A 20,287-nucleotide genomic window follows, 5' to 3' on the forward strand; every position below is an offset into this window, starting at 1 on the left:
AGGTCAATATCCTTAATGAATATAAGGGCCAAAATTCACAAAATACTAGCAAACTGAATTCAACAGCACATTAAAAGGACCATATACCATGATCAAGCGGAATTCATCCGTGGGATGCAAGGATGGTCCAACACATGCAAATCAATAAATGTGATACCTCACATTTAACACATACATCACATTTTAATAGAATAAAATCATATGATCATCTCAATAAGTCCAGAAAAAGCATGTGACAAAATTCAACAACCTCTCATGATAAAAACTCTCAACAAATTAGATAAAGAAGGAGTATACATCAACATAATAAAGGCCATACAGGACAAGCAGGCAACTAACATCATACTCAATGGTGAAAGGTTGAAAGCTTTTCCTGTAAGATCAGGAACAAGACAACCCTCCCCACTCCTATTCAACATAGTACTGAAAGTCCCAGGCAGAGCAATTAGGCAAGAAAAAGAAATAAAAGGCATCAGAAACAGAAAGGAAGAAGTAAAATCGTCTCTGTTTACAGATGACAGGATCTTATGTACAGAAGATCCAAAAGACTCCACCAAGAAGACTGTAAGAAGTAATAAACCAATTTAGTAAAGTTGTAGGATACAAAATCAACATACAGAAATCAGTAGCATTTCTTTATACTAACAATAAATAATTTTAAAAAGCAATAAAGAAAACTATCCCATTTCCAATAGCAACAAAAACAATAAAATACTTAGGAATAAATTTAACCAAGAGGTGAAAGATCTGTATACTGAAAATGATAAGACATTGGTGAAAGAAATTTAAGTGACACAAGCAAATGGAAAGCTATTTCACATTCGTGAACAGAAAGAATTAATACTGTTAAAACATCCCATACTATCCAGAGTTATCTATAGATTCAATACAATCCCTGTCAAAATTCCAATGGCATTTTTCACAGAAATAGAACAAACAAGCCTAAAATTCATATGGAAGCACAAAAGACCCCAAATAGCCAAAGCAGTATTGAGAAAGAAGAACAAAGCTAGAGGCATCATACTCCCTGATTTCAGATTATACTACAAAGCTACAGTAATCAAAATAGTATGATACTGGCATAAAAACAGACACATAGATGAATGAAACAGAATGAAGAGACCAGAAATAAACCCATGCATAAGCAGTCAACTAATATTTGACAAAGGAGCCAATAATATTCAATGGAAAAAAGGCAGTCTTTTTAATAAATGGTGTTGGGAAAACTGGATATACACATGTAAGAGAATGGAACTGACAAAAATTAACTACCACCCACAAAAATTAACTCAAAATGGATTAAAGACTTAAATGTAAGACCTGAAACCGTGAAACTTCTAAAAGAAAACATAGGGGAAAACTCTTACACACTGGTCTTGGCAATGATTTTTTGGATATGTTTTGTTGTACAAACAACAAAAGCAAAAATAAACAAGTTGGATTACATCAGACTAAAAAGCTTCTGCCAGCAAAAGAAATGATTAATAAATGGAAAGGCAACCTACTGAATGGGAGAAAATATCTGCAAATAATATGACCAATAAGGGGTTAATATCCAAAATACATAAATAGCTCATACAGCTCAACCAAAAAAACCCCAAACAATCCGATTAAAAAATGGGCAGAAGACCTGAATAGACATTTTTCCAAAGAAGACATACAGATGGTCAACAGGCACATGAAGAGATGCTCAACATCATTAATTATCAGAGAAACGCAAATCAAAACCACAATGAGATACCACCTCACACTTGTCAGAATGGCTAATATCAAAAAAACACAAGAAGTAAGTGTTGGAGAGGATGTGGAAAAAGGGAATTCTTATGCACTCTCGGTGGGAATGTAAATTGGTGCAGCCACTATGGAAAACAGTATGGAAGTTCCTCAAAAAATTAAAAATAGAACTACCATATGATCCGGCAATACCACTCCTGGGTATATATTCAAAGGAAAAAAAAATACTATGTTGAAGCGGTATCTGCACTCCCATGTTCATTGCAGCATTATTTACAATAGTCAAGAAATGGAAACAAGTGTCGGTCGGTCTATGGACAAATGAATAGAGAAAAATGTGGTGTGTGTGTGTGTGTGTGTGTGTGTGTGTATACACACACACAACTGACTATTGTTCAGCCAAAAAAAAAAAAGGAGGAAATCCTGCCATTTGTGACAACACGGATGAACCATGAAGGCATTATACTAACTGAAATAAGTCAGAGAAAGACAAATACTGTATGATCTCACTTATATATGGAATCTAAAAAAAAAAAAAGACAAATTCATAGAAACAAAGAGAAGAGTAGATTGCTGGTTTGAGAAGGAGAAGGGGGAAATGGAGATGGGTGAAAGGTGATCAGAAGGTACAAACTTCCAGTTATAAGATGAAGTTCTAGGGATCTAATGTACATCATGGCAACTATAGTTAACACTGTATTGTATACTTAAAAGTTGCTCAGAGGAATTCCCTGCCGGTCCAGTGGTTAGGACTTGGCGCTTTCACTGCAGGGAGCATGGGTTCGATCCCTGGTGGGGGAACTAAGATCTTGCATGCCGTGTGGTGAGGCTAAATAAAAAAGTTGCTAAGACAGTAGATCTTAAAAGTTCTCATCACACACACACACAAAAAGGTAACTCGAAACAAAATTTTTTTAACAGGCCAAGGGTTTGATCCAGTTTTCAGTTTTACAGCTCATTCTGGTGTCTGTGAAAAAAAAAACTGTAGGCAAGCATAGGGGGAAAAGAAGAGACCTGTTAGACATTGCTACAAACAGTCCTCAAAGGAAGTAATGGTTAGTGGCTTAGTCTAACTAGAGTCGCCATATGGATACAAAGAAAAGGAAGAAAGAACTTGGCATGAGATATATTTTAGAGGTAGGGTTGACAGGATTAGAAAATGGGATTCATGTGGAAGATACAGGAAAGGAAAATATCAAGGATGACAGTTACATCTCTAGCTTGAGAAACTAGGCTGATGGGTGGTCCCATTTATTGAGACCAGGAAGTTTGGGTAGGAGGGTAAAATCAAAAGTTCGATTTAGGGCGTGCTTAGTTTGAGATGCCTCTGAGAACCCACATAGACTGTCAAGCAGGTACTGGATGTGTAAGCTGGAAGACAAAGTAAGAGGTACTGAGTGGAGGGTACAGTTTAGGAGGCAAAAACATAATCTGAGACTAGTTGTGACCGCCCTAAAGAGAATATAGAAAGATAAAGAAAGATGATCCAGAACTAATCAACACAACAACTTTGTTTTTCTTTTTGGCTGTGCCACGAGGCTTATGGGATTTTTAGTTCCCCGACCAAGGATCGAACCCAGGCCCTCGGCAGTGAGAGCTCAGAGTCGTGACCACTGGACTGCCAGGGAATTCGGCCAAATTAACTTTTAATGAATTAACTATATTTCAATTTTCAGTTGTCAGGATCAGTCTTTGTCCTGGTCTGATTCAGTATTTTCGTCAATTTCTTAAATTAAGACACAGAAGGAGGCTCGGGTTGGAGGATGGCATTTATTCAATCATTCAAACATGTAGTGATTGCCTAATGGGTCCCAGGCATTAAGTCAGGCTATAGGGACACAAAGATGAAGAAAACATAATCCCTGCCTTAAAGAGACACTGGAGGCTAGTTTAAAAAAAAAAAAAAAATTACCAACAAGGGCAATGGGTTTAATGGCACTCAAAAAGCATCATGTTCAAAGTATGAAGATACAGCTTAGCATAGTGGATAAAAATGGTGCCATGAATTAAATGTTTGTGTCCCCCTGAAATTCATATGCTGAAACCTTAACCTCCAAGCTGGGGCCTTCAGGAGGTAACTAGGTTTAGATGAGGACATGAGGGTAGGACCTCGGTGATGGGATTAACGTCCTTATAAGAGGAAGAAGACCAGAGACTGCTCAGGCTCACTTTTAAACTCTCCTCCCATGTGAGGACACAGAGAGAAGGTCCTCACCAGGCACCTTGACTGGACTTCCCAGCTTCCAGAACGATGAGAAATAAATGTCTGTTGTTTAAATCACTCAGTCTCTGGTATTTTGTTACAGCAGCCTGAGCTGAGACAAGTGGGGTCTCTAGAGCTATATATCTACCTGTGTTCAAGATCCCAGCTCTGCCACTTACTCACTGTGAGGTAGGGTTGACAGGATTAGAAAATGGGATTCTAATTCTAAGTTTAAGCAAGTTGTTTAACCTTTCTGTGGCTCAATTTCTCCATCATAAAAATGGGGATAAGAATACTTATCTCATACGTGCAATATGCTAACCACAACGCCCAACACGTGGTAAGTGCTCATGTAAGTTAGCTACTATTATTATTTCCCAATGGCACGGCAGCGGTTCTATGGGAGGGAACAGAATCATAAACAAAAGATTCTACATGTAGGCTTAAAATAATTTTGTTGAACAATACCCAACTGAGAAAATCTGACCAAACAGAAGTTAATATACAAGAAACCTATAACACCTTGCTCGATGAAAAGACCAATATGAGTCAATACACGTACCACATGAATAGAAGTCTCGTATCCACGTTAAGAGGGCAATAGTTTCACAATAACCAGGAGCAAATTTGAAGTATTCTGTTTACTTCTTGGGATGCAATTTTATAAAGCATATTGACAAACTGGGCAGACGCTGGAATAATATGACCATGACAGTGAGGGATTTGGGAACGAGATTCAATCCTCCTGTTACATGTTCGTATACGCACCCTTACAAGTGTACACCTCACTTCACTACACTTAATGTTATGTATATAAATTGTAAGTAGACCTGTATACATTTAGATGTATGTACATATATAGCGCAGAGCTATTGTTTATCTCCTGTACTACACTATAAACTTGACAAGGACAGGAATGGTGTCTGGCTCACCAATGTATCACTGGTACCTACTGCAGTACCTTTCACCTAGTAGGTACTCAGGAATTTTCCTAGATGAATGAATAAATGAACGTGTATCACATGAGAAATTTTTAAAGAAAAGGGATTTTTAGCCCTAGGAAGCTTTGATGGATGACTTCAAAGAATTAAGTGATTGTCCTGTAGGAGAGAAAGTAGACTAATTTGGTAAGGTCCCAGACTGCAGAGTTAATACGAATACACAGAGGCAGAATTCACCTCTAGGTAAGGAAGAACTTTTGTTCCCAAACCTGTGTGACAAAGTCCACAGGCCATCTTACAAAGCAGTGAGCCCTGCATCACTACAAAAGGAGTTTGGCTGTCCCTGGGGAGGACCCTACACTAAATGGTCTCTAAGATCCCTTCCAATTATGTGAGTCTGTGCTCTCTGTTACCTTAGATTCTTACATGCCACTCTTTTCCCCTCCATTTCTGCCCATCCAGAGCCTAGAACCTGCACAACCTTGCAAAGAAACAGTGCACTATGTCTCCAAAGGCTCCGGGAAGGGAGCTGGACACATCTTATCTAGCCATTCTTTCTCCAGCTACTTTGAGGGGTAGGGAAGAGGTACTCCTTAAGAAAGTGGAGGAAGAAATAGGTATAGAAAGAAAAGCCATTTCAGCGCAGATAGGGAGAGTTTAAAGACACAAATCTAACTAAGGGCTAACGAACAAAATGAATTCAGTCAGTTGACTGAAATATCCACAGGGGATTTTCTTCTCTTGAGCATCAGGAAATCAAAGTTATTAATCTGATAATTAAATAGCCAAGTAAAGTTGAAGCATTTAAATCCCACTTTGGCAAACTAGCAGAAATGACCAATGATCAGAGTCTTATCTATAAAACAAGAACATCTTACAGATGAACCAGTTATGAAAATACTATCCTCCTCTTTCCTGGACTCATCAGTTCCATCAAAGAAACCTACTGACAACAGCAGTTCTAACCTGTCTAAGTTTGGACTCAGCGATCACAGCTCTTTTGAACGTTTTCCAGGTAGCTGGGCACCATGTGTAAAATCACTTTCTCACTCAAGACAATCACACAGATTGCTTTTATTGAAAGCACAAGAAAAAAAAAGCACACTCCCTCCCCATGTGAGGGGTTGTTTTATGGGGAGGTTGCCAGCCTGTCTAAAAATGTGTACAAAAATCTCAATTCTTCAGGCTTCAGAGGAAGACTTTTCTACAGTGAAATCCAGCATTTTCCTGGCGCCCTCCCTCACTTTTTAGCAGAGAGATAGTCTGTGGTTGTGGGATCTCCAAACCCAAACAGTCTGGCATTTCCTAGGGAAGTGGTGAGACCTCGCACTAGACCTTGGTGTCTTGGAGGGAAGGTAAAAGACCTTGAAGTACGCAGGAACTGCAACAGAAAGGTCTAGAATCCAGAAAGACACTCCCACATTGGTTGGAACCCTTTTGATAGGTGCCTGCTCCTTCACGGGAGAGGTGAGGCAAGTCCTTCCTGGAGAACATTCCAGGATCCTAATCACTAGCCTTCCCAGCATGAGTCCTGTGAGCGTCATGCTAATAAGGCTCCACCCACCCGCTCTGCCATCGTCATTCTGTGCAGCGTCTACCCTTCTACAGGAGAAAGTAAGATTGTCCAGTGGCCTTACCTGTTTTTCCTGCTCCGCTTTCCCCAGTAATCAGAATACACTGGTCTTTATCTTGATCTCTTAGCGATCTGTATGCTTCATCTGACAGGGCAAAGCTGCAGGGGATAATGGGAAAAAAGTCCTTAAAATTCAGCTCATTATTATGTGTTTATCAGATATAACTAACTACAGGCTCTTTAAAGGGTCACTGATACGCTTTAGATAGAAAGCTGAGATATCACATTTTATTTCTTTCGAATTCTTAAAGTAAATAAATAAAGCTATCCATTGTTTGTGGCCCGTGTTACCTTCTCCTATGCATTCTCTCTTAACTGAAACGGTACTGATGTATAGTACTCTAAAGATAGAGCGTACATGTCCACATGTCCACAACTGGATAATGTTGCTATTTCCAGGACAATACACTGGAGTTTCGAAACAATGAGAAAAAATTTTTTTCAATCATTAGAAAAATGTTATCAAATACCAAATAGCTGATATTACCATCACTAAGCTAAACACAGAACTACTGCCTTCACAAACAAGATGGTTGAAACTGTAAGGTCCACCAGAGGCAGGTGGTACTACAGGTTTGCCGTGGTTCTTGTCCGGTCCTGTGCGCTCTATGATGACAAAGGGCCCCCTATCAAGAAAGTCCTCATGTTGACCTTCCCCTCCTCAAAATTTACTAACAAGGTAAATTTTGCTCCCTCTAACTAACTGAAAAATAATTGGGACAATATGATACTGTACTTAAAATAGGAAAGCTCCTCTTCTAATTCATTTATTAACAAGTACTTATTGAGTCTACCTTATGTGAAGAACACGCTAGGAATGCACGGGAGAGAGATACAAAATAGAAAATAGGTTAAGTGCAAGGAAAAAGATATGTGCAAAACATTGCAGAACCAGACCTCAAGGGGGTAGGGGTGTGGAGTAGGAGTATCTTAAGAGGTAGAAACACAGCCCTAAAGAATTCATTAGCGGGCTTCCCTGGTGGCGCAGTGGTTGAGAGTCCGCCTGCCGATGCAGGGGACACAGGTTCGTGCCCCGGTCTGGGAAGATCCCACATGCCGCGGAGCAGCTGGGCCCATGAGCCATGGCCGCTGAGCCTGCGCGTCCGGAGCCTGTGCTCCACAACGGGAGAGGCCACAACAGTGAGAGGCCCGTGTACCACAAAAAGCTGCTGAAAAGCAAAGCCTGAGGAGTGATGCGCTAGAGAGATGGGCAGACTCCAAATCAGGAGAACAGAGATGATCAGGAGCCACCCAGAGGGAATGTAAGCAACAGAGGGACAGGATCACATAGTTATCAGAGAGTAATTAGAGCTAAACATAGCAGCATTTACCCTGTACCAGCATGGTCCCCAGGCCCTTCATATTTAATTTTTTTTTTAATTTATTATTTTTTTATTTGTTTATTTTTGGCTGCGTTGGGTCTTCGTTGCTGCACGCGGGCTTTCTCTAGTTGCGGCGAGCAGGGGCCACTCTTCATTGCGGTGCGCGGACTTCTCACTGCGGTGGCTTCTCTTGTTGCAGAGCACGGGCTCTAGGCACACGGGTTTCAGTAGTTGTGGCACGCGGGCTCTAGAGCACAGGCTCAGTGGTTGTGGCACATGGGCTTAGTTGCTCCGCGGCATGTGGGATCTTCCCAGACCAGGGCTCAAACCCACGTCCCCTGCATTGGCAGGCAGATTCCCAACCACTGTGCCACCAGGGAAGCCCCCATATTTAAACATTTTAAATCTCACAACAAAACTACTACGAATAAATTATTATTAATCCCATTTTCAGATGATGAAATTGTGTCAAAAAGTGAAGACAGAACTTGTCAAGGTCACACTGGCAGTGTGCTCTTGACCACTGGGACACACCACCTCCGTGCTCTGGACAGAGATCACAGGGCCACAGGACGGCATGTAAGAGAGACCAATCTGGAGGCAAGGAGCCTGGGGAAGGGCTGGGATACAGGAAGAGCGTCAATTCAGCCAACCAGACTTTGGCTTCTCTTCAGGAAGTGTGTGGCGCCATTAATAATGACAATGTACTGAGCACCTTCAGTGTGCTAGGAGCTGAATGAAGTGTTGTGTTCATAATCAGATTTCATCCTTACGGTAGCTCTGTGAAGTGAATGCTACCTGCATCCTTAAAGAAAAAGGATCCAATGAGACTGAGAGGTGACATGACATGTCCGAGACCAGGACAGTCATAACCTGAACCCAGAAATCCTGTGTATCACATTCTTCCCCTCTCCGCACATCCTCTTACGATTATCTGTGGCCTTATCCTCTGGCTGGATCGATGTGAGCCCCCAAAGAGAGTCACCACAAGCCTTATTTGTAACCGTCACATCAATGACTCCAACCAAAGCCTTGCACATAAATACAGTCATTTGTCGAATGAACATATAAAGAAAAGGCAAGAAACGGACTTTTTCGAGTAACATGTTGCTTTAGCTTGCTTATGTGAACAATGTACACTGATCTCTTTCTGTCCAGCATGCCTTCCTCACCCTCAGATCCCTTCAGCCAGTGCCTTGCTGTGTGCCAAGGTTGACCAGTGCCAAGGTCGCTCAGTGGCCTCATCCTTCTCTAGCCTTCTCTGAATCCCCGAGGAGGAAGCAAGCATGCCCCTCTGCACCACTGCATACTGGGACAACAGACAGAACAGTGAATCCCAGAGGCAGAGGCATCCTAGATGGACAGGGCTCCCCGGGCCCCAGACCCCCAACTTAACACCTAAAGGACCCCGAGCAAGTCCCTCACCCTGGCTGAGTTTTCTTCAGGTACAAAATTTAAAATGTAGCCATGTACTTCCACTTAGAGGATTAAGTATACCTGTATGAAAGCACTTTAAAAGTGATCGAGTCCTGAATAAATGTCCAATGTCCTTCTGTATCATAATTAGTTATGCAGACATCTTCTGATCCCTTACCAGAGTGTAAGCTCCTGGGGGCACAGCCTTGCTGTGTAATTAATCTTTGTGCATCCCACAGAGATATGAACGTAAGACATCGTCTATACCAAAACACGAATGAATGAATGAGTGGATCCTCTCAAGTACTGACAAAGTCCCTACTGGACTGCACTCCATAAAGGGTGGTGAACAGGAAAGCCATGTCTTCTGTGACCTTCATAAGGGGAAGGAGAGCTTTACTTAGATTCCTTATTAGCCTTCCTCCCTCCCACTCCTCCCACCTCCAGACAGGAGCTCAGTGATGCCGCTGTCATTTTCATCATGGGCAAGAAACAGAGGAAAGCATGTTACGGCAAGTATACAGATGAACTTTTCCAACCATACACAACTGCCGACCCCTTCATGGGTTAACACAGGCCTTTTCCCATGCTCCTAAGACTGCAAGTTAGCTTTATATATGACACTATTACCAGATCCCAAAGGATGCAAAATGACTTCTAATGTGAATAACCACATATGATTGTGCGTGCGCATATATATGTGGACACACACACACGAGGGTTCAGAAGATCACCAAATGACCCTGGCATGGGTTTATTTCAAGTCAAAGAAACACCTAGCTTGAACACTTACTTTCCACTTGTCTATCTAGACAGAATACTTAACTGCTGTTCCCCAAACTGGGCTTGACTCATCTAATGAGGAGCATATTTTAATTTAAGATAAAGGCTAAAAGGGATAGTTATTCTGTCAGGACTCTGGAGAGTCCCTGATTTCAAACTGCCATGAAAATTTACCAATTAAAGTATTTAAGCGCTGGGAAAATTGGCCTGGACTACTGGCACAGGCATCTCAAGCAGAGCATAAATGTCATCATACTCATTTCGTATAAACACGAAAGATCTTGACTTCACTTAAAAATGACAAAGGGGCAGGCGGGTCCTGAAAGACACCAGCTCCCTCCCAATCTTGTTCTCTTTCTCTCTGGCAACGTTAGCACATGCCCGTCACCACGGCCAACATTTATAACTAAACTGAAACCACATGCCAGTCTTCCCAACCGCTCTATAATTAAGGAACTTAAATAAATCTTTAGAGAAGTTTCTACTTAAAAACAGTTGTGACCCATATGCTTCGCATTATTTTGTGAGCGTGTCATCATTGTGATTTACCACACACAAAAATGAACGGTTTGTTGAACTACGATGACGATAACAACGGGCAAACATGGTTTTCATCCCACCACATCAAGAGCGGTGTTTCATCCACGATGTCTGTCCTCTAGTTGAGCTCTAAGAATAGCGACAGCCTGACGTTTCAGTGTAAGTCCCCCCTTCATTTCCAGATCAGCTAAACGGCTGTTCGTTGAGAGCCAAACTTTCCCCAACACCAAGCATGTTTGCTGCTTATCCGCAAATAGCTGTATCTATCGCTTTTAGGTTTTGGAAGCTTGGTTTGGGGCTCATCTGTTATGTTCTGTCAGAGCAGAAGATAGGGTTTCATGTTCAAAATTATCTAGTCGGTGTTTATGTCCCTTCTCCACCTTATTTCTGTTCAGAATGTTAATCTCCACCGTGGCCCTGCTTTCGTGGGCATCAAGGGTGATGGCAGGGCTTCTTTTCCCCAAACTCCAAGCTCTCCACCCTGCCATTTCCTTTCTAGGTTTCTTTCACCTACTGTACGAAGCAGAAAAGATGATGTGACACCCAACACATCACCCACCACCGCCTAAAGCTTATGCTTATGTTCTCCCAAGCAGCCCCCTACTTTTCAGTCCCTCTGGCTATCCTCTAATGAGGCGCTTGAGGAATCACTCTCCAAAACGGTCAAATCCATTTGAGGACTTTTAGTTTGTCATCTCCATTAGCCAAAGTGCTTAACGGCACAAACGTTGTCTCAGGAAACTCTCCTGAACTTAGATAACTGTTTCTACCTTTCTGTTTCAGTCTTTTTCTTTAAGAGCTCTCTCAAAATGGTATTCCCTTTCATTCAATCCTGAATCCTGGAATCCTTTCAAATCACACTAGGGAAATTCTGCTTCTGAATTTAACCCTCTTAAAATAGCTCTGTCTCAAAATTCTCATCTACACTGAGATCTACAAATCTCAACTATTTCTCTCCTTTCTGGCTCTGGTTCGGCCCTAAAAACTGTGTGCTTTTAAAATTAAGCAACAAGGGCTTCCCTGGTGGCGCAGTGGTTGAGAGTCCGCCTGCCGATGCAGGGGACATGGGTTTGTGCCGCGGACCGGGAAGACCCCACATGCCGCGGAGCGGCTGGGCCCGTGAGCCATGCCGCTGAGCCTGCGCATCCGGAGCCTGTGCTCCGCAACGGGAGAGGTCACAACAGTGAGAGGCCTGCGTACCGCAAAAAAAAGCAACAAAAAGTAAGTGTTTTTAAAAAAAATTCCTAACCTCTAAGTGTGCCACCAATTCCTAATCTCATACTAAACCCGACTAAGGGCTAAGGCAGTCCACAGCAAGGACGTGGAAGAGAAGGAAAAGGAGCAAGGGAATTGTGTGTGGTGTGTTTTGCACAGTAACCTTGAGGTCTGTTTATTTGCTTGTTTGTTTTTAAAGGAGAGGCACAATGCTGGCCTTCCTTGTAAAATACTATTGCAGGTATCTGTACATCTACAATTGTCTCATATTCTCAATTCAGAAACATTCACTCGCTTGAAAAATATCACCCTGTTAAATTAGTGTTACGCCCTTCCGTGAAACATTCATCCTATCATATCTTAAGGGAAAACTTCAGGGAAAATCAGTTTTTATACTTCTTTGTTACAAGTAACTATAACTTTTTTCATCCTGGAAAGCTTTGTTACATTCTTGTCCTATGCCAGGACAGGCATACCTCATTTTAATATGCTTCATTTTATTGTACTTCCCAGATACTGTGTTCTTTACAAATTGAAGGTTTGTGGCAACCCTGCATCAAGCAAGTCTATTGGCACCATTTTTCCAACAGCATTTGCTCACTTTCATGTCTCTTGGTTGGTCACATTTTGGCAATTCTCACAATTATTTCAAACTTTTTCATTATTATTACACTTGTTACAGTGACCTGTGATCCGTGATCTTTGATGTTACTATTATAACTGTCTTGTTGTTTCGTATTTTTCATTTAATGTATGTACACTGTTTTTTTAAAGACATAATGCTGTTGCACACTTTATTGACAGACTACCATACAGTGTAAACATAACTTTTACATGCACTGGGATACCAGATAATTTGTGTGACTTGCCTTATTGAGATATTCACTTTATTGAGGTGGTCTGGAACTGAACCCACAATGCCTCTGAGGTGTGCCTGGGCAAGCATGGTAAATTAACATATTTACAACAATACAGTTTTTCCTACACAGCCACAGCACTGGTAAGCATTCCTAACAATCCAAGCCTCAGAGCAAGAGAAGACAGACAACAAAAGTGAGCCTCTCTTCAAGACAGACAGCAATAGGGACTTCCCTTGTGGAGCAGTGGTTAAGAATCCGCCTGCCAATGCAGGGGACATGGTGTTCAAGCCCTGGTCTGGGAAGATCCCACATGCCACAGAGCAACTAAGCCCGTGCACCACAACTACTGAGCCTGCGCTCTAGAGCCCATGAGACACAAGTACTGAGCTCGCATGCCTAGAGCCCATGCTCCGCAACAAGAGAAGCCGCCGCAATAAGAAACCCACGCACCGCAACAAAGAGTAGTCCCTACTCGCCGCAACCAGAGAAAGTCCGTGCACAGCAACAAAGACCCAATGCAACCAAAAAAAAAAAAAAAAAAAAATTTAATATTAAAAAAAAAGATAGATAGCAATGGGCATATGTACACCATGAAGTTAAAAAGAAAGATTATGAAAACAAACACAAAGAACAGAATTAGAGAGAGATGGATGGTAAATGGACCTAAATGGTTGCGAGGTTTCTGTATTTTACTTAAAGTCGTACAGTATTAATTCTATATGGATCTTGAAAACTCAAGGGTGTATATTACACCATGAATAACCACAAAATAGAACACTAAGAGGTATAAAATAACAAAAGAATTAAAATGGAATTCTAAAAATATTTCAAATTATCCAAAAGAAGGCAAGAAAAAAAGAACAAAAACAGAGGGGAGAAATAGAAAGTAAATTATTGAATGGTAAACCTAAATTCAACCATATCAATAATCACACTAAATGTTAGTGGACAAAATACTCCAATTAAAAGGCAGAATATGTTAAAATGGATATAAAGGCAAAACCCAATTACATGCTTCCTATAGGAGTCATACTTAAAATATGAAGACATAGATAGGCCAAAAGGACATAAGATGGAAAAATACATACCATGCCAAAACAACTGATCAAAAAAAAAAAAAAAAAGAAGTGCATTGCACTTTCTTTTCTCTTTATACATCTAAACTCAAAGAGGTCCCTAGTTGTCATCTCAATGAAAAGAAGGATGCTATGCCATGGCATGGCATATGGCAGAGTAAAGGTGAGACTTAATTATCTCTAAAAATTATCTACAATCATTTTTCTAGGAATATTTTATCAATACTTACTTTTCTAAGTTCATATGCATTCTTATATCCTAAACATAACTAGTTACATGGGTTTCTTTTGGCTACATAATTGGAAAAGGCTTGTTTCTATTAGGTACAAAACAGAAATCTCATCAGGGATGAATCATTTTAAGATGACATCCGTTCTGAAGTGAGAACAATTAAGGCATCAAATAAAGCTCAAAAGTCAGGTTTTAAAATAAGACATGACAAACAGGCACAAAGAGTTTCTTCTTCCTCTAGAATTACACAGGCTTCCAAAAAACAGACTCCACAGTATTTTCGTGAAATTTCATAGACTGCCTGAGTCAATGTCAATGTACACTAGGGTCTCTCATTATTTTTTAATGGGTCACTCAAAAATACTTTCTGGACAGTCAAATATAACCACTAAAGGGACAAAAGCCAGAGACCCAACGCAGCCAAAAATAAAAAGAATTTGAATGTTTTGTGTGTATAAAATGGTTCACATGTGTTATAACGTTTTAAGGAATAACAGAAATCCCTGTGTAATTAGACAAGAAATTCTTCTCCTTCAGTATTAGAATTTACAAACAAAGCTCTTTATCTCACTGATTCACTTGCTAGTTATGCAATATTATCCGAGACAAACAGCAAAGAGCACTTAAGGGGTAGTCTTCTTTCAAGATTTCAGAAATTCTATTTACATCCTCTTGTGATGAAGAAGCTTTGGGGCACACTCACATTCTTCGACCCCATGGGCCCGACCATTATCAAAATCATCATGGAGTTCCTCAGGTCTACCCCGGCCAAGGCCAGCTGGCTAAGTGTCCCTCAAACAACTTCCTTCTCCTGGAGACGCATGTGAAGGTGGACTGGGCCAAGGGATGATGACTCCTTTTCAAAGGTGGATTGCAAAAGCCAGGTATTGAAGACATGCATTAGGAAGTAGATAAGAGGTTTAAAAAAGACTAAATTATGTCAGGAAGGAAAAGGACTGGACTTAAGATATGAAGGCAGTAAGGAGGAAACATCTGCCTTCAGGGCCTGGAAGCCACTCTTTGGAATTTAGCGGTAATCCCTTTGCCGCTAAGGACTTCCTTCTGCAAATGGTGCCCTGAGCATGAGAGGCCACAGGGGAAAGCCCTCCACAGGGCCAGCATCCTGCTTGGGGCTTGGCAGGCAGTTAAAAGCACAGATTCCAGCTTATCAGTCTTTGCTGCTGCAGGCCTTATCTCACAAATTAACGAAGTGTGGGTGGTTCCTACTGTCTTGAATCAGTCCCCTAATAACTAAAATGGAAGAGTATGCGGAGGCTAGTGAGAACATTCGCAAGCGTGAGGTTCCCAGGCACCCATGAGCTGAAAGGCATTATGCTCATTCACTGTGAGGGTTCTGGGAATGAAGATGAAGAGAATCTGTCCTCAGTCGAACAGGAAAGACACTAAGTCCCCCCAAAAAGAGGTGTGGGAGAAGGTAAGAAACACATGAGCAATCTCCTAAAAACATTCAAATTGGGAAAAAATGACTTTTACTGACAAAGGCATGTCATGGAAAACTGTAAAATCTTAACCCCAAGGCATATGCAAGGAGAGAGGCTGGGAGAATGCAGAGAGTAAGGAGGAAATTATGTTATTTCCCCTGTCCAGAAATTAACAAAACACACCTGATCTGGGGAAAAGAACAAACAGACAACTGGGCTCTTAGTTCAAATTCAAAAAGCCCTTATAAGTATTTTTAGCATCTCTTTTAACAAAGGAATACTAACAATCATCTTTTATTACCCAACTCTCATAAAAGTAACTACACAGTTACTGTCTACAAGAATAGCCTTTCCTGAGCAAGGTAAATACAATTGAACAAATTCCCAACACAACTGTTTCTTAGCTTTTCGGCAACATAGCTTATTTCAACCAATTTCATAGCTTTTATGACTTTATTAAGGCAACACAATCCTGGGTGTGGGGGAGAAATCTATCCCAAGAGAAGTTATTCCAACGATCGTCCTAATTGTCCTTAGGACTTAATGATTTATTCATTAAAGTGAACAGAATGATTTCAAGTTCTCAAAACGCGAACTGATTTTTCAGATAGGTGTTCCCTACTGATTTGAAGCGTAAAAATGTGTCACCTTGTATGCCATTCTGTGTGTCTTTGTGTAACACTGAAACACACATTCTGATCTAAGGCACCTCACATCCACAAACCAAACAGTTACGACTGTTCAGTAAAATCAACCTTTCATGTTTACAATGTTCAAATGTCAAGCACTCTGCATCATCTAACTTTGATTAGCCCCTCGCCAGTGCCCGCCAGGTACACAGGATACAAGGACATGAGGTGGAGTCCCAGTTTCCCTCCAGTAAGAGAAAGAGAGAGAGAGACACAGGGACATTCGTCTGCAATAGACGATGCTGCACTGGGCACCTTGCATGGCACCATGTACTGAAGAAGTGCAGAGAAATCCGGCTTCGGTTATCGTGGAAGGCATTGAGTGGAGATGGCATCTGAATGGGAACTCCAAGTACACATTGCTGTGGTTTATTTAAAAAAAAAAAAAAAGCACAGAGGAGAGGGAGTGGGCAGTAGGGAAAGCTAACAACTTCTTCAAGCTTTGGTTTATGCATCCAGCCTTACAGAGCTGTGCAGAAGATGCCCCTTGCACAGCGTCCACAACAGAGCAGGAGCTGAATAAACGACTGAAAGGCCAGATGGGTCTAAGTTTGCATGTTATGGAATCAAGGTCATAAATATATTCACATCTGAAGAACGAGATCCACCACCATTTCATAGAGTGGATGCAAAATTCAATGAAATCAACAAATATTAATAAGATGCCTGATTATAAAAAGATACATGCACATACATACACACACATAGACCACAAGGTATATACAATGTAATGCCTGAGTTTGCATATATTATTGTGGAGAAAGGAAAGCGAATTGGCAAAATGATAATAATAATGAGACTTCCTGAAATTAGCTAAATTCATATCATGATATTGTAAGGGAAGAAACACCTTGGAAATAATTTTAAGAGAATTTAGTACTTATTAATTCAATAAACATTCTATGTGCCACAGAGAGTGTCAGGCAGAGGAATACAAATGATGTCATCCCTACCCTCAGGTGCTCAGTTTAGAGAAAACATGTATTATCTAACTAGATAATAACTCAGTCATTCGCAGATAAGTCATTTGGTCTACGTGGCTTACTTAAAAAACAACAAAAACCTCTCTCTTAAGGCATGAGGGATACGAGTACCAGAAAAAAATTTTTTTGAATTAAAATTTTACTTGACTCTTTCATCCAGGTACCCAATACCCTTCAAATCTTCCCCTTCCTCTCCTCTCCATCACTGGTTTTTTACTGCCTTAGACAAGTTCCTCACTTCTGGTCTGAGCGTCAGTAATTCTTAAAGGGATTTTCTATATCCAAGCAAGGCACTTTCACAAGCCACCATGATACAACGCTGTCAAAATATGATGCCATTTTTCATTAACAAGACTTTTCTCCCCTGTCCTCACTGCAGCCAGATTTAACTTCTTGCTTTTATGTGTTTCTGTAACAAAGTTTTTTCCCCAAATTTGTTAAACTCAAAGCAAGGTTACATCATTCCTGTCCCCCCAAATTATGATTCTATGGAGTACTCTGATTTTAAGTACGATGCTTTCATTTTGCTTAGGCACCAGACAGAAGTACTGGACACATGTTTGAGAATTTCATAGCCGTCTGAACTGAACTGGAGTGATCCTAAGAGGCTCTCCTCCCCAGCAGGGTTTAATATGTACCTATTCCAATAAGGTCTACAAATTCAGGACAAAGACAAAATGCAGAAATCTTTCCTCTGGGTTTCCAAACAGAAAAAAAACGGAAAAAAAAAAAATTACACAGGACTTCCCTGGTGGTGCAGTGGTTAAGAATCTGCCTGCCATTGCAGGGGACACGGGTTCAATCCCTGGTCTGGGAAGATCCCACATGCCGTGGAGCAACTAAGCCCGTGTGCCACAACCACTGAGCCTGTGCTCTAGAGCCCGCAGACCACAACTAATTAGCCCGCGTGCCACAACTACTGGAGCCTGCGTGCCACAACTCCTGAAGCCCGCGTGCCTAGAGCCCATGCTCTGCAACACGAGAAGCCACCACAATGAGAAGCCCGTGCACAGCAACGAAGAGTAGTCCCCACTCGCCACAACTAGAGAAAGCCCACACACAGCAATGAAGACCCAACACAACCAAAAATAAATAAATTAATTATTTAAAAAATATATATATTACACAGCCAAATCCATGTCTCAATTTTAAAAAGCAACTCAGTGACTAAAGGGAGGAAATCAGAAGATTACTAATCAGACCACCGAGACAGAAGTGCCCTCAGAGAATGCGCAGGCTCGGGCTTGGGGTGACTGACAGCCCTCTCTGAGAGGCGGACCTAGGATGACCACTCCTCACTTGGGTGTGGCTCCCAGATGGTTCTCAGTCCCACTCCCTCCTTACCCCAGTCCTGGTCCCCTTCTTACGGAAGGAAGAGGCTTCAACAGTAAGGTAAGGCAGGCTCAAGATGCCAGGAGGTCTGCTCTGTACAGTATTTGGTTAACTATTTTGTGTGTGTGTGTGTGTGTGTGTGTGTGTGTGTGTGTGTGTGTGTGTGCGCGCGCGCGCGCGCGTGTGATGCTAAAATGTCTGCCTTTTAAAAACGGCTCCAAAGTGGCCACGTAAGAATGGGTAAACCGAAAATACCATACGACACATACCACTTGCTCTGCAGGCTGGCTTCTCCACCACCCTCCTCCTCCTAAAATGCGAGCAGGTCACTCTCTCCTCTGCAAGCTTCTCTGGCTCTCCACCACTCTGTGGCAGAGCCCGGCCCACACCTGAGGCGGGGGATGATGAAGCAACAATGCTTTGAGCTACCCCTGGAGGAAGATTTAGTGCTGATACACAGAAAGTGCCCTGACACTGACAAAGGGGTCTGAAACAACTCTCGTATCACTCCAGCACACAGAAAGCACTGCTCCAAGCTGGACTTAAATACAGAGCACGCAAGTTTTTTAAGCCAGGTCACAATGTCTGCAAAGTGGCCACAAGAAAACGACTGCCTTGAAATGTCACACACACAGATCACATGTATATTTGAGAGAAAGACTCAGATGTGCAAGCAGGCAGTTAGTATTATCACCACACATTTGCAGGGGGAAGAAGTCATTTGACAAAGACTGTGCTCAAAGACCAAACTTTGAGAAACTAAGAATAAAGTACCGGAAGCCAGCAAAAATCCTCCCTGATCAGCAGGGTAGGGGCAAGAGATCCCAGATGAGAACAGACCATGCCCTGAGGTGCTCTGGCTACCAATACTAGGTCCCAGAAAGCTATGCACAGTGCCAGTGTACGCTTTTATTATAGAATATAAGCTCAAGACAAGTTTCTATCTTCAACACAAAATCTTAAACTTAAAAACTTCCTTCATGGATATCCTGACCAGTTTCTGGCCAGAGGGGTCAAAATCAGGCAGGCCACTCACCCAGAATCCAGTCTCTAAGAGCCTTATTTCTAACAGATTAATCCATGCCACAGATTACAAACCAAGCAAGGCCCTTCCGAGGAGCAAGCCTAGCTCTCTCTCCTGGCTTATCTCCCTATTGGTTCCTCCTCTGCCCCACTGTCCCCACCAAACACCCTCTTCTCTTGCAAGTCCTCAATGATTCCCCTTGTTCTAAGAGATCCTTGCCTATTCACCTATTTAAAAAATCCCATTTATACATCTACTGTATCCTTAACATGTGGTTTAAATTTCTGGAGCCCATTTTGCTTAGCTTCCCTCCCTTGAGGGCAGAAATTATTACTCATCATCTCAGTGGCTGACACACAGTGTATGGTCAGAATAAATTGGTGAAATGAATCCTAAGATAGTCTTTTCTCCGAATCATGTAAGAAATTGACAAATTAATGTATGGCATTTTCAAACTCTAAGTTTACCAACTATTTGTAAATAGTTGGTATATATAAACCAAGTAAGGGAGAAATTAAAAGATATGTTATTCAAGTATGCCTATGTAAGTGCACATTCATATCTTTACAAAAAAAGGGCCTTCACAAATTTAACATACTCAAAGAAGAAAGCTGAAGAGAAATTGGACTCTATTTTTTTTAATTTATTTATTTATTTATTTTCGGCTGCCTTGGGTCTTTGTTGCTACACGCCGGCTTTCTCTAGTTGTGGCGAGTGGGGGCTACTCTTCGTTGCAGTGCCCGGGCTTCTCACTGGGGTGCCTTCTCCTGTTGCAGAGCACAGGCTCTAGGTGCACGGGCTTCAGTAGTTGTGGCACATGGGCTCAGTAGTTGTGGCTCGTGGGCTCTAGAGCTAGGCTAAG

The 20,287-nt window shown here is 41.6% G+C and overlaps 1 protein-coding gene across 4 annotated transcripts in view; it reads right to left on the bottom strand.

Annotated features, from left to right (window-relative positions):
* The window catches only part of MYO1B (myosin IB), a 189,631-nt gene that overhangs the window by 95,782 nt on the left and 73,562 nt on the right, over window positions 1-20,287 (bottom strand). For all 4 annotated transcript variants that reach the window (XM_060016389.1, XM_060016393.1, XM_060016392.1 and 1 more), the window contains exon 4: window positions 6,516-6,610. In XM_060016389.1, the coding sequence (XP_059872372.1) occupies window positions 6,516-6,610 (95 nt within the window). The remainder of the gene's footprint in view (window positions 1-6,515; window positions 6,611-20,287) is intronic.

The sequence above is a fragment of the Delphinus delphis genome, chromosome 7 (assembly GCF_949987515.2).
Source record: "Delphinus delphis chromosome 7, mDelDel1.2, whole genome shotgun sequence".
In the NCBI taxonomy this organism is placed as follows: Eukaryota; Metazoa; Chordata; class Mammalia; order Artiodactyla; family Delphinidae; genus Delphinus; species Delphinus delphis.